The following is a 16,085-nucleotide window of genomic DNA, read 5'->3' on the forward strand; positions in this document are numbered from 1 at the left end:
CAATACCTGGATCCGCACGGTCAACTCACGTGCTACGCGGATAACTCACGCGCTATGGTATTAATATTCTCACAACCAGGCCCTCGGACTTACTCAATCAATATCAATACCTAGATCCCCACGGTCAACTCACGTGCTACACGACAACTCACGTGCTATGGTATTAATATCCTCACAACCATGCCCTCGGCCTCACTCAATCATGTACCTCACTAGCCTTACCATCATCAATAATAAGGGAACACAGCCCGCATCGAGTATCACCGTATATTAGCAAATAACAGAGACTGAGGTAAATAGGTACAATGATTTCTATGACTGAGTACAAATAATGTGAGCATGAATAAAGCCTAAGCACGATCTCTAACATGAAGGCAAACAAGTTCAACAACAATAAACACATAACCACAGATAATAGCCATTAGGCCTCACAGCCTCACGGGACGGACCAAGTCTCAATCCCTCACGGTGCATATCCACACGCCCGTCACCTAGCGTGGGTATCACTTCCAAACAATCACGTGATGTCAAATCTCCGGGTTTATACCCTCAAAGCTAGAGTTAAAACTGTTACTTATCTCAACAAGATGAACCCAACGTCGAGCAAGCTAATCAATACTCAGGAAATTTCCACTCCGTGCATATCCACCTCTGAATGCCCTCTTGTCTCCTCAATTCAATGCCAACGATCTGAAACTGAAATTCACCCCTTAATGATAATACAATGATCTACTATACTAAGCAACTTCAATCTACAATATAAACATCCATTGGGACCAATTTAGTAACAAATCCCATAGGTTCATTGTATTCATAAATTTCATCGCCAAGATTACCATTCACCTTCTCTCTTATTTTTCTCAAAAGTACTATTCATGCCATGAACTAAAGTTTTATAATCCAATCTTTCAACCATTAAAACTTGTAAAAAAAGCTTCAAATACTTCTAACTACTCATAATAAATGAGTTTGAAGCATTGGAATTACCTCTAGTAGATCAATCTTGAAAAATCACAACTTTGATGATTTTCGTGTTCTTGAGGATTTGATGATGAAATCTTGTATTTGGATGTAAAAATGATGTTAGAACTCATGTATATTGAATGATAATCAACCCAAAACATCATTAACAACTTACCTTGGTTGATTGGACTTGACTTGAGCTCAAAATCGCCCCTTCACTTCAAGAACCCTAACCCCCAAATACACAAAATACCCTCTTTACCCGACCTTGTATTTATAGGCCCAGATTTTTGGGTTTCGGATGCGGCCCTGGATGCTTCGCATCCCCACTTCACTCCTCTTTAAAGGTCGGATGCGGACCTGGATGCTATGGCAACACTTCACTGCCAGCCTCTCTTTCGAACGCTGCCTCGGATGCTTCGCATCCGCAGGCTCCTCCGTCAACCTTTGGTAATTTGGTCATAACTTTTTGTAGGAATGTCCAAATGACAAACGGTTTGAAGCGTTAGAAACTATACTCAACGACCTTTAATTTGATATGTCATCCACCATATAAATCCCTATATATATCTATATGTATATATGCTCGTCCAAAGTTTGGTCTTGTGCGTACGCATTTGCAACTTTAGTCTATCATGAAATTCTCAACTTGACTTGCACTGAGGGCTCTCCCTAGACCCCACATCACTTATAATATGACTCGTACACTTATTATCATATCTAATTGATATCCATTCCATTAATAGACCTCGTCTTCACATAAAATAATATAATTAGTGCACATCGACTTTCTTAATAGCGCTTAAGTACTTCAAAATTATCCGGGGTGTTACAGGACAATTCCTAAGATCCAACCCAAGGTTATAATACCAGTTAGGAACCTTTGAAAAACTAGGTTTCAAATAAGTAGTTAAGACTAATGAAGAAACAATTATGATAGATAGTGATCATGCTACCTTTAGATTAATACCTGATAATGACTTAGCCCCTTATAGGGACACACATAGATTCATGTATATAGGCTTAATACAAGTTGCCTTCAAGCCACTTACCTTAAGAGGCTTACCTGAAAGCTTTATAGCGGCTCTCAGAGATGGAAGAAATCAGAACTGGAAGAAATCCCTTATAGGGACTGTACAGACCAGTTTAGCCTATGGCCCGGTTTATTTTAATGCATATCCTAATTTGCAAATTTCTCTTAATGATGAAAATTCCTTAGATGCTTTAATTTTAAGTATCAAATTACATGGTTATGATTATTTGCCTAGTACAAAAGTAATATGTATCTGTTATAGGATTTATTATAAACCTTTAAGGTTACTACCAGAAGACCTATTAAATGGGACAAAATAAATTTTCCCACAGAATGGGTCATAGAGGAAGCTATAGCTCTTCAAAATACTGGTAATTCTGAGGTTACAGAAATTGAGCAAACCTCAGATTGGGACTATTAAGATCAGGTTCAATGAACCTGCTCAAAATAGATAATATGAGTTCTTCATCTAGAATAACTAGATCCAACTCATCTTATATTTTTCCAATTGATTATATGGTAGATTTTCCTTCTAGAGCATCTACTTCGCAAATTAGAGATAATAATAGGATTGATCATATTAAAATCAATCAGGATAATATAGTAAAGGTTGATTCAGACCTTGACCCAACTACATCCAAAATGAATTTTTCAAATGGTCTTAATAAGGACTGATTTAATTTGATATGTTTTTAATGAATAGAAACCAAATAGATTTTAGTTCGGGATCACCGGCAAGAAAAATGATTTGTAAAGAATTTAAAAAACCCAGATGGGTACTTTTCAGAAAATGGTTTTTTGATAATTTTAGTGAAGAATCAAAAAATATTCTTTAGAGATGATTTTTATAATGACATTAGCAAACATAAAAAAATCATTTCTTTTGTCCCATGGTTTATGTCAAAATATATTCATAACTATATTTCTATATTAGAAAGAGATTATAAGCTCACCACTGGAGAAATTACAAAATTGATTTTTCCACCACAACAATCTTTTCAAATAATTTTGAAAAGGCATTAAAGTAATTTTCAAAGATTTTTAGGGAGTTAAAATTATATCTCCTTTTATATGTGATATCGCTAAAGATACTATTATTATTTATGATAGACTGAAGAAGAATCCAAAGCCATGGATTGATAATCATACAGAATCAATCAAAAGAATTAAACAGAATGTTAATAATCTTCCATGTTTAACTCTTCCCAACCCAAGCTAGGCAAAGGTAGTGGAAACTGATGCCTCGGAAATTGGGTATGGGGGAATATTAAAACAGTACTCTCCAATAGATAAAAAAGAGTATCTTGTTCAATTTTATTTGGGAAAATAGAATAATTCCCAAAAGAATTATGCTACTGTAGCTAAAGAAATCCTTGTTATAGTAAAATGTGATGAAATTCCAGACTGATTTATATAATCAAAAGTTCTTAATAAGAACTGATTACCAAGTAGCTAAATTCATCTTTAATAACATAAAGTTATGGCTATTTTACTGGACCTGTGTCATATGCGCGCCCAGATGCACAGCTGCGCATATTTGAGACTTTCTGCCTCAGGTATGCGGCCGAATGCGCGGCCACTTGCTCAAAGGCCCTTGAATTTATTTACTACTGAAAAGAAAAATTAGAGGATTCATAAAGATTGTACACTCATATTACTTGAAATCAAATACTACGATTGTTGCAATATTTTTCGGTCTTGATTTTATTTTCTTAACGCAAATTTTATTGTCTACAAATTCTGGCACGCCCAGTAGGACAATCTCTATCTCTCATCTCAACTTTTCAATCATCAAAGTTCAAAAACATTGAAATGGCTTCAAAGAAAATCAACTTCAGCTCAACTTCTATCAAGGCTGCTAATTTTAGGTTCTATGTTGATGTGGAAAGCATCCTTGATGTTACCTTTGGAAGCTTTGGACCAATTACGAGGAGCAGAGCAAGCTCGTTAGGACAATAAGCACCCCAAGTGCCATCCGCATCAACCCCTATTTTCGGATCTTCATCCTCAAAAGGAGCAAGATCTTCCACAAACGTACTCGAAGGAGGAAGCGATGTTGCTGAAAAGATCAAGAAAACTCTTGCTCTGTTTGACCTCTCCGGATCCAAGAACTCGGCTGTGAAGGAAGATAATGATGCTTCAAGTGATGGATCCTCCCCATTTACACCGCGTAGCATGAGCCATTCGAGAATCAATCTGTGTGACAATCCATGCTACTCCCCATCATCTACAACAATCATGCAAGCCATGGTGACAAATACTTCATCTGTAGAAGAGCAGTTGGCAAACGTGAGGGAAGCAATTGCTGGCTTGACCAAGTGCATACAAAATCAAGATGCTAGAATTGACAAGCTAACAGACAGGGTGGGAATCTTGATGGAAGAAGAATCCACCCATGCACCTGGCAAGCTCCCAGAAGATTCAGAGATTGATTCTCCTTCGATACGAGTAGCATCCGCTAAGGTTATCCCTGTCTCATCTAAAGGGATGATTCCTATCGATCAACTGAAGGAGTTAAATGAAGGAACTATTAAGAATAAATAAGAAGTTACTACCAAGTCCTCCCTTACATATGCAAAGCCGTACACTGGAAGGATCGATATGTTGAAGATGCCTGCTGGCTATCAACCTTCAAAGTTTCAACAGTTTGATGGTAAAGGCAATCCAAAGAAACATGTGGCGCACTTTGTTGAGACATGCAACAACTCTGAGACTTATGGAGATTACCTTGTCAAACAGTTTGTCCGCTCGCTAAAAGAAAATGCTTTTGATTGGTATACAGACATCGAGGTAGGATCTATTGATAGATGAGATCAACTATAGCAAGAGTTCCTCAATCGTTTTTATAGCATAAGGCACACTGTGAGCATGGTGGAACTCACAAATACTCGTCAACGGAAGGGTGAACCAGTTATCGACTTTATCAATCGTTGGAGGAACGCAAGCCTCAACTGTAAAGATAGGCTTAATGAAGCTTCTGGCATAGAGATGTGCATCCAAGGCATGCATTTAGGATTGCGCTACATCTTGCAAGGCATAAAGCCTAGCACATTTGAAGAACTTTCAACTCGTGCCCATGACATGGAATTGAGCATGGCCTCCACTGGAAATGAAAGGCTACTCATATATGAACCTCGCAAAGGGAATGAAAGCAAGAAGTCAGAAAATGGAGCAAGTTTGTACCAAGATCTGAAAACAAAGAAGTTATGAATGTCAACACATCACCTGTGAAGTTCACGACGAAGGTAAGCAAAAAGCAGAGTATGAAATCCACTTCGTTTCAAGATAAGCCAAGTGGAAAGTTGACTATAAACGAAATGCAAGAGAAAGAGTACCCATTTCTGGATTCTGATGTGCCAACCATTTTTGAAGAACTCCTCGAGTTAAATATCATTGAGCTTCAGGAGATGAAGCGGCCAAATAAAGCTGGGAAAACTGATGACCCAAATTACTGCAAATATCATCGACTTGTGAGCCACCCTCTGGAGAAGTGCTTTGTCTTCAAGGACAAAGTTATGGACTTGGCTCGTGAAAAGAAGATCGTACTTGAAGATGAGAAAGCAAGCGCAAACCAAGTCTCTATCACATTTGGCTCATTCAGTCCAGATGAATTATGTAGTTTTAAAGAAAGTAAAGATGAAGAATTACTGGAGAACAACAAAGTTAAAGACGATCAACCTGAGGATGATGAAGGTTGGACGTTGGTGACTCGTTGTAGGCACCACGGAATAAACCCATGAAAAGAATCAGTAGAACAACCAACAAGGAAAATGATAATAAAAAGACCAAGGAGATAAAATCCAGTTAAACACTTAAAGAAAGCAAAAGTGGAGGTGCACCACTCTCAAAATCCACGATATCCAGTTACCTTGGAGGAGTTTTTACCAAGTTGGTTCCGCATGAAGATTTCCCATGGGGGTATTGATGCCTCATGTTGCCATGCTGACGAAGGGGAAGAAAAGAGTGATGACCTACCATTGGCACCATCTTCGGAAAAGCTTATCGAGTCCACTCCTCAAGAAGTTAATGCTTGTGAGGAAAAATTCATATTCACAAATGACGATCTTCTGCTAGGTGACACTCTTCATAACCACCCATTGTACCCGGTTGTCTATATGCGTGATGAAAAAGTAAATCGAATTTTGGTTGATGGAGGATCCTCAGTGAACATTTTGCCAATTCGCACTGTTAAAGAACTTGGTATTCCCATGAACAAACTCTCAGAAAGTCGTGTGATAATCCAAGGATTCAACCAAGGGAGGCAAAGAGCCATAGGCGCGATCAGGCTGGGAATCACCATTAAAGATATGCAATCAAGTGCATGGCTACATATGATCGATGAAAAGACTTCATACAACGTCTTCCTTGGAAGGCCTTGGATACATGAGAATAAAGTGGTTCCATCTACCTACCATCAATGTTTGAAATACTACGAAGGTGAAGTCGAGAAGAAGAAAAATGCTGATGATGAGCCATTCACCGAGGCTGAGTCACACTTCGCCGATGCAAAGTTCTACTTGAAGAACCGCATTGTAAAAGAGCTAAAAAGGGATGATGTCATGAATGACAAGGATGATGAGTCCACGGCTAAGATAGCTAAGGTGGTTGCCGACAAAACCAAAGTTGTTGCTGAGAAGGTACACCCCAACCCAAATAAGTCTCATAAAGGGAACATTGTGTCTTAAGGCAAGAAAGTAACTCCTCCACTCCAATACGTCCCTAAAAAGAAGAAAGATGAAGGTGAATCATCTAATCTCCAAACTAACATGCTAAAAGGGTTAACTCTTCCGGTCAAACGAATTGAGGCAGTAAAGTCATCCTCAATACCGCTTGCAGGGTTTGTGGCCCAAAATTGTTTGCAGAATGTGGCACTCCCTACAAAGCGAACAGATGAAGGTTTTGATCCTAATGCTTACAGGCTATTTGAAAAATCTGGATACAATACTAATGAGCCGTCAAAGTTAGGGAAGCTACCATTAGAAGCTGCGACGAGACAACCACGTGAAGGTTTGGGATACAAGCAACCGCCACCAGTGCACATCTCCATAAGAAGGACGAGCAGTAATTATATCACTGTAAAAGACGAATCTGCAGCTTCTAACAAGCCTTCTATCTTTGATCGACTTGGAAAATTAACTGTGAGGACTTCCGTGTTTGAGAGATTGGGTCCATTAAAGAAGGGGAACAAGTTCTAGAAAAAATTTCAAAGCATAAGAACACCCGCTTCGCCCAAAATCCAGAAGATCTCTAAGGATTTCCAAAGTTTGGTTCCTTCTAGAATGAGGCGACAAACAAAACTTGTGATTTCATGCAAAGAAGTACTGAAGGTAAAGCCATATACTGTGGTCTACACTAAGGAACGTGACAAAGATGAAGAAAGTGTGGGTTCTTCGTATCATGTTACTATACAAGGCGAGAATGGTGTTCCATCTTCAATGGAGGATAATGCAGAATTGGAGGATGTTTAACCGTGTTATCACATATCATTCAATGATGGGGACTCTCAAGAAGATGAAGATGCGGAAGATGCACCACATAAACTTGAAGAAGGAGTGAAGACTACAGTTGATGCCTTAAAAAAAGTTAACCTCGGCACCGATGAAGAACCAAGACCCGCCTACCTAAGTGCTTTACTAGAAGTTGATGAATAAAGCACTTATATTAAGTTACCTAAGGAGTTCAGGGATGTCTTTGCTTGGAGCTACAAAGAGATACTTGGCTTGGACCCGAAAGTAGCAGTCAATCACCTTGTCGTCAAGAATGGTGCTCGCCCTATTAAACAAGCCCAAAGGAGCTTTAGGCCGGACTTGGTTCACTTGATTGAAACCGAAGTTAACAAACTCATCGAAGATGACTTTATTCGTGAAGTTAAATACCCAACATGGGTTTCAAGTATTATCCCTGTAAGGAAGAAAAATGGCCAGATTCGAGTGTGCGTTGACTTCAGGAATCTCAACAATGCGTGCCCAAAATATGAATTCCCACTTCATATTCCAGAGCTGATGATCGATGCTACTACTGGGTACTAGGCAATGTTATTTATGGATGGTTCATCGGGATATAACCAAATTCACATGGCGCCAAAAGATGAAGAGTTTACTGCATTCCGTACCCCCAAGGGCATTTATTGCTACAAGGTAATGCCTTTTGGCTTGAAGAACGTTGGTGCTACATACCAAAGGACTATGCAGAATATTTTTGATAATTTTCTCCACAAGAATGTCGAATGCTATGTTGACGACTTGGTGGTAAAATCAAGAGAGAAGAGCGACCACATGAAATACTTGAGAATGATGTTCGAGTTGCTCCGGAGGTACAAACTTAGGATGAATCCATTGAAATGTGCCTTTGGAGTTACTTCTGGAAAGTTCCTTGGTTTCATTATCCGACATAGAGGATCGAAATTGATCAAGCCAAAGTGGATGTCATTTTGAAAGTGCCTGAGCCTCGGGATATTCACGAATTGAAAAGTCTGCAAGGAAAGTTAGAGTACCTTAGGAGATTCATCTCAAACCTAGCTGGGAGGTGCCAACCATTCAGTCGCCTTATGAAGAAAGGTGTCCCTTTCAAATGGGACCAAGCATGTAGCAATGCCTTTGGGAGCATTAAATCCTACTTGATGAAGCCTCCAGTTTTGGCAGCCCCTATACTTGAAAAGCCGTTGATACTATACATTTCAGCACAAGAAAGGTCTGTTGGAGCGCTGTTGGTCCAAGAAAATAGTGAAGGGAAGGAAAAATCCCTTTATTACTTGAGCAGGATGATGACACCAAATGAGCTGAATTATTCGCCAATTGAAAATTTATGTTTGGCGCTAGTCTTCTCAATCCAAAAGTTGAAGCACTACTTTCAAGCTCATGTCGTTCGTTTGGTTTCTAAAGCAAATCCCATCAAGTTCGTGATGTCAAAACCTGTCCTTAGTGATCGACTAGCAAGGTGGTACCTCTAGTTTCAACAATTTGAAATTGTGTACATCCCTTAAAAGGCTATAAAAGGACAAGCGTTAGCAGACTTCTTGGCAGATCACCCTATTCCTGATGATTGGGAGCTAATAACGAACTACCTGATGAGAACGCAATGGTTATTGAAGTTCAGCCTCCATAGAAGATATACTTTGATGGTGCTGCACATCGCGGAGGAGCTGGTGCTGGTGTAGTATTTGTCACCTCTCAAGGTGAAGTTTTGCCCTATTCTTTTACGTTGATGCAACTCTGCTCTAACAACGTTGTTGAGTATCAAGCATTAATACTTGGGCTTGAAATGGATGTCGAAATGAAGCGGTTGAAATTGCAAGTCTTTGGTGACTCTCAGTTAGTGGTCAATCAGCTTCTAGGTAGTTACGAGGTCAAGAAGCCTGAACTACGCCCATATCATGATTACACTAAAAAATTAATAGGGTGGCTCGGTGATGTGATTTTTCAGCATGTGCCAAGGAAAGAAAATAAGAAGCCTGATGTTTTAGCTACCCTAGCTTCGTCGTTAACCCTGCCTGATCAAGCGCAAGTTACTGTCTGACAAAAATGGGTAGTAGCGCCACCAAATGAGGTTGAAGGTGAATAAAATGAACTCAAGCATCTTTTCGTTGTTTATGAAGTTGAGAAAGAATAATGGCGATAACCCATTATCGACTACTTGTGTTATGGGATACTTCCAGAAATCTGAGGAAAAGAGCACCTTACTTCCTTTACTATAAAGATACTCTATACATAAGGTCTTTTGAGGGAGTACTCTTGCGATGCTTAGGGGAAGAAGACACACTCCAAGCTTTGCAAGAGACATATTCTGGGGTATGTGGGTCACACCAGTCTAGACCAAAGCTCCACTTCAATATAAAAAGGATGGGATATTATTAGCCAATGATGGTAAAAGATTGCTTGGACTACGCTCGAAGATGCAAGGCTTGTCAATTCTATGTGAATTTTATTCATCAACCTCTGAAGTGTTGCACCCGACTGTGGCATCCTGGCCGTTTGACACTTGGGGATTGGATGTTGTTGGACCACTGCCAAAGTCCTCTGGTGGGCACCTATACATCTTGGCTGCAACTGACTACTTCTCAAAATGGGCTGAAGTTGTTGCTCTTAAGGAGGTAAAGAAGGAAAATATTGCAAGTTTCATCCGAGTAAATATAATCTATCGCTTTGGCATTCCTCGGTACATAATAACAGATAATGGAAAGCCATTTTATAATAGGTTGATGAACAAAATTTGTGATCTCTTTGGCTTCAAGCAACGTAACTCTTCGATGTACAATATTGTCGCCAATGGTCTAGCTGAGGCATTCAACAGAACTCTCTGCAACTTGTTAAAGAAAGTCGTTTCCAAATCCAAACGAGATTGGAATGACCGTATGGAAGGAGCCCTATAGGCATATAGGATGACTCACCGCACGCCAACACAAGCGACTCCTTATTCGCTCGTTTATGGAGTCGACGTTCTCTTGCCACTCGAGCGTCAAATACCTTCATTATGACTGGCTATTCAAGAAGAGATCACTAATGAAGAAAATACTCGACTTTGATTAGCAGAATTGGAGGCTCTTGATGAGAAGAGGTTGGAAGCTCAACAGAGTCTTGAATGTTATCAAGCTCGATTGTCTCGCGCCTTCAATAAGAAGACCCATTATTACTTCCCATAAACCTGTAGAGAAGTTCACTTCAAAATGGGATGGGCCATATGCCATACAAGAAGCTTACTCAAGTGGGGCTTACAAGCTGGTTGATGCAGATGGCATGAGAATCGACCCTATCAATGGCAAGTTTTTGAAGAAGTATTATCCTTGTAGTTGCAACGCTCCTTGACGCATGAGCTTAAACTTCATGTTCCTACACTACTGTCCTCCATGAGTCTAAACTGTTTATGGCCCGCCCCCAAAAAATAAAAAGTCTGCTAGGTTTAAAACCTCCAAAGGGGCGGCCTAGGCAAAAGTTAGGACATAAAAAAAATAAAAAAATAGAAAAATATCCACCAATTCTGAACTATGGTATGACTTGATCGCATAAGTTAAAAATATACATATTGCCCTAGTCGTTGTCCAAATGAAGTATGATGGAAGTAATTCATTCAAACAACACTTGAAAATCAGGCTGAAATTTCATTCTTCTTTTGAACTTTGGATCTTATATGACTTAGAGGGGGCAAGCCTTCATGATAAACCAGCGTCTTCAATAGGGAGATTAGTCTTTTAGGAGGCTACCAAGTATTTGCACTGAAGTTCAGGAATTTACTATGTCTTCATGTTCACCAAATCTTTAAGTCCTCCGGTCTTCAAGTTTGCTGTTCTTCAAGTTGAAATGTTTAAACCCTCCAAGTCTCCAAGTTGAAGTCTTCAAGTCCGTCAGTCTTCAAGTTGAAGTCTCCAAGTTGAAATCTTCAAGTCCGTCGATCTTCAAGTTGAAGTCTTCACGTTCGCCACTCTTCAAGTTGAAGTCTGCAAAGTCCATCAAATCTTCAAAGTTTCCAAATATTCAAGTCAATGTCGTCAAGTTCACAAAGTCTTCGAAAGGAAACTATAACTTTCCAATCTTAAGGTGGACATATAAGTCCATTTGCACCTTAAGTTGACCTCTTCGTGGGTTTGTCCTTAAAAGAAAACTATAACTTTCCAATCTTAAGGTGGACATATAAGTCCCTTTGCACCTTAAGTTGGCCTCTTCGTGGGTTTGTCCTTAAAAGGAAATTATAACTTTCCAATTTTAAGGTGGACATATAAGTCCCTTTGCACCTTAAGTTGGCCTCTTCGTGGGTTTTTTCTTAAAAGAAAACTATATTTTTCAATATTAAGGTGGACATATAAGTCATTTTGCACCTTAAGTTAGCCTTTTCGTGGGTTTGTCCTTAAAAGGAAACTATATTTTTCAATCTTAAGGTGGATATGTAAGTATCTTGAGAGTAATCTCTCCGATAGTAGGGGCACATTGAGAGTAATCTCTTCGATAGTCGGGCCACATTGAGAGTAATCTCTCCGGTAGTCGGGCCACATTGAGAGTAATCTCTCCGGTAGTCGATCCACATTGAGAGTAATTTCTCCGATAGTCGGATCATTTTGAGAGTAATCTCTCCGATAGTCGAGTCACATTGAGAGTAATCTCTCCGATAGTCGAGCCACATTGAGAGTAATCTCTCCTGTAGTCGGGCCACATTGAGAGTAATCTCTCCGGTAGTCGATCCACATTGAGAGTAATTTCTCCGATAGTCGGGTCATTTTGAGAGTAATCTCTCCGATAGTCGAGCCACATTGAGAGTAATCTCTCCGATAGTCGGGTCATTTTGAGAGTAATCTCTCCGATAGTCGAGGCACGTTGAGAGTAATCTCTCCGATAGTCGAGGCACGTTGAGAGTAACCTCTCCGATAGTCGGGCCACATTGAGAGTAATCTCTCCGATAGTCGAGCCACAATGAGAGTAATCTCTCCGATAGTCGGGTCATTTTGAGAGTAATCTCTACGATAGTCTAGCCACATTGAGAATAATCTCTCTAATATTTGAGCAAGGATTAGTACTCATCCCTTCACACCCCAAAATTGTCTTCTTCATGCATGGACCATCTTGTTAAACAAGAACAAATTCTTCTCGTTCGACCTAAAAAAAAAAAAAAAAAAACTTACTTCACGGGTGCTCGCAAGTCAAGCCAAAAAGTTCACGCAAAGGCCGCTTCTTAATGTTGAAGCTGAAAATATATGGTGCTATATATAGTTGCGAAGTTGCGGCTACCCAGAATGCTTACCTCGATGTGGGATCAGTTTTGAGGCGGCACATATTTCGTTTTCGAGTTGTATGCTGCTAGCAGCGGGTTGTAGTGTAATTACCCTTGAAAGTCTAATCTGAATAAAAATGGGTGTTGGACATTAAACTTGACCACGTGGAATTTGAACTAGAATAGATGCCTTATAAAGAAGCAAAAGTGGCTGGTAACTTTATGACTTATTAACACGCCACGTGAGAATGAAGGCAAACATACAAATTCAATGCTAATCATGGCAATTGGTAAATAAGTATAATTTTAGTGGATTGGAAAAGTTAAAATTCAAGTGCCTAGACTTCGGGTCTGCGTGTTTCAACCATCCTCCTTAAATGAGTTGATACTTCTAGCCTTGTTTTTGATGAACAAAATATATACCCCGACGAATCTTGAAATAGGGGACATTTGTACGTATATAAATTTTATTAAAATTAAATCTATAAAATAATTTGGATTATATTTTAAATTCAAGATATATTAGTCCAAATAAATATTATGGGCTAATATAATTGAATTAATTATATAAGTCCAATATATATGAATTAAATAAATAAGTCTTAATCCATTGGGCTAGCCCATTTAATTGGGCTAAAGTAATGAGCCCACATCATTAAGCCCAAGATGCCATCTTCTTAGAGGCCTAGTTCGGTGCCATGTATCATATGACGTGGCACGCCAAGTCAAGCAAAAGATCCAATAGGATCATGCCACGTATCAAAATGACAAGGCATGCCAAGTTACATTAAAAGGCCAATGAAATCGCGCCACATGTGCAAGTGACATGTTCTGGCCAATCAAATGCGGCCATGTCACACTTCAATTTGATTGGTCAGAAAGAGTTTGTTCTTATCATAACTCTTCCCTACCATAACTATAAATAGGGGTCTTCATAATCCAAAAAAGAGACCAAAAGATATAACAAGAAGCAAGAGAGAGCTCGTAGATCAAACGCCACAAATTTCTCCACAAGTTTCAAGCTTCAAGCAATCAAGTTCAAGTTGAAGAAATCAAGTTTAAGCTCAAGAACAAAGAACAAATCAAGATTCAAGGAGTACGAGTTCAAATCAAAGTTTGTGCTAGTTGAATTCAGGATCATCATTCGTGACAACAAACATAGATTCAAGATCAAGCTCAAAGGCCCTTGAATTTATTTACTATTGAAAAGAAGAATCAGAGGATTCATAAAGATTGTACACTCATATTACTTGAAATCAAATACTACGATTGTTGCAATATTTTTCGATCTTGACTGATTTGAACTCGTACTCATTGAATCTTGATTTGTTCTTCGTTCTTGAGCTTTAACTTAATTTTTTGAACTTGTACTTGATTGCTTGAAGCTTGAAACTTGTGGAGAAATTTGTAGCGTTTGATCCACGAGCTCTCTCTTGCTTCTTGTTATAAAATTTTTCGTGATATAAAATAAATTACAACCACAATATAAATATGAAGAAACATAATTTTATTGATAAAATGATGCGGGTACAATTCTGTTTGCTCCCTTGATTCTTCTCTCTAGATCGTTCTCCGTGATTCAAGGGCTTAACTAATGTATTTCTCGAATGTGGGATGATGTGAACTTCCTTAGGATGTATTTGATCTCCATAAAAAGGAAGAACATCTGTTGATCACTTCAGCGGCTTTAAAAAAGATAATATTTAATGTCTTTGATCTCTTTATGAATATTTCATGATTTTTTATGAAATTTCGAGATGCTTTCACAGGGAATATGTGGTCCTTTTTTATAGGTGTAGCTAGGGTTTTAGGTAGAGTACCCTCCAAGCTAGGGTTTCAGGTAGAGTACCCTCCAAGTTAGGGTTTAAAATATTGGGAATAAACTCCCCACAGAAATAATAGTCACGGTACTAAAAGAGGAATAATAACGTAGCACCGAGATTCAGTAATTAACAAGAATAAAAGAGTGATAATGATACCAAAATTTTTACGTGGAAAGCCCTTTTGAATAAGGGAAATATCACGGCCTTGAGAGGAGCAACTGATATCACTATAGCAACGAATTTTATACTTTGTAGGTTCGAGTAAAATACTCCAAAGACCACTACAACACTCAAAAGAAATAATCCTCTTTTGATATTCCCATCTCACTACAATATCGCTCAGTCTCTATTTTTCTCACAAACTATTTTTTATACCTTGTCTGTGATGCTTCACTCTTTCTTTCTCTCTTTGTTGGTGTATTTTACAATGAAAGCAAGACACCTATTTATAGTGTTTAGGATTGCTTCATTGATGTCATCAATGATCTCATGAGTTTGGCAAGAGTCAAATATTCAATATGAAACCAAAGAAATATTTGCTATAAAATCTTCCTTACTATTCCTTTAGTTGGCTTGATATTTCAAAGCCAAAAGGAAGATGTCTTCCTTACATATGGGATGGACCCATCAAATCTCCCCCTCTAGTCCCATGTACCTGAAGGAGGTAACTCCAGTTTTTCATATAGAGTTCATGCCGACAAGTTCTTTGCATAGCTCGAACTTGTCTCTTGGTACCACCTTGGTCAGCATATCCGAAGGATTCTCACTTGTATGGATCTTCAAGACTTTTGGAGATTCATTCTCTACCATTTCTCTAATCCAGTGATATCTCACGTCGATGTGTTTGGTCCTTGCATGGTACATGGAGTTCTTGCTAAGGTCTATTGTACTTTGACTGTCATAATAGACGACATACTCCTTCTGATGCAATCCAAGCTCTTAAAGGAATCGTTTCAACCATATCATCTCCTTGCCAACTTCAGTAGCGACAATATATTCCGCTTCAGTTGTAGAGAGTGCGACACACTTCTGTAACTTCGACTGCCATGATATAGCTCCCCCTGAAAATGTGAACAAATATCCAGTAGTGAATTTTCTGTTATCAATGTCACCTGCCATATCAGCATTTGTATAGCCCTTCAAGATTGGATCAGATCTTCCAAATCTCAAACAATCTCCCGTGGTACCTCTCGGGTACCTGAGTATCCACTTGACTGCTTCCTAGTATTCTTTTTCAAGATTTTCAAGAAACCTGCTGACAACACCAACTGCGTGAGCAATATCAGGTCTAGTGTATACCATTGCATTCATCAAGCTTCCGACTGTAGAAGAATAATGAACTCTAGCCATGTTCCCTTTCTCCTCTACTGTTGTAGAACACATCTTCTTGCTCAACTTTAGATGACTATCAAGAGGTGTGCTAACTGGCTTAGCATTCTTCATATTGAAGCGTTACAGTATACGTTCAATATACTTCTCCTGAGACAACCACAACTTTCTGCTTGTTCGCTCTCGAACTATCTTAATGCCTAAAATTTGTTGTGCTGGCCCCAAATCCTTCATATCAAATG

At 39.0% G+C, this 16,085-nt stretch overlaps 1 protein-coding gene across 1 annotated transcript; it reads left to right on the forward strand.

The window, feature by feature from the left end:
• The first annotated feature begins 8,615 nt into the window (after positions 1–8,615).
• Positions 8,616–9,511, forward strand: LOC138902331 (uncharacterized). The gene is made up of 2 exons (XM_070190182.1): positions 8,616–8,867; positions 9,101–9,511. Exons 1-2 carry the CDS (start codon positions 8,616–8,618, stop codon positions 9,509–9,511), a joined length of 663 nt encoding a protein of 220 aa, XP_070046283.1.
• Positions 9,512–16,085: the final 6,574 nt, after the last annotated feature.

Source organism: Nicotiana tomentosiformis, chromosome 12 (assembly GCF_000390325.3).
Source record: "Nicotiana tomentosiformis chromosome 12, ASM39032v3, whole genome shotgun sequence".
In the NCBI taxonomy this organism is placed as follows: Eukaryota; Viridiplantae; Streptophyta; class Magnoliopsida; order Solanales; family Solanaceae; genus Nicotiana; species Nicotiana tomentosiformis.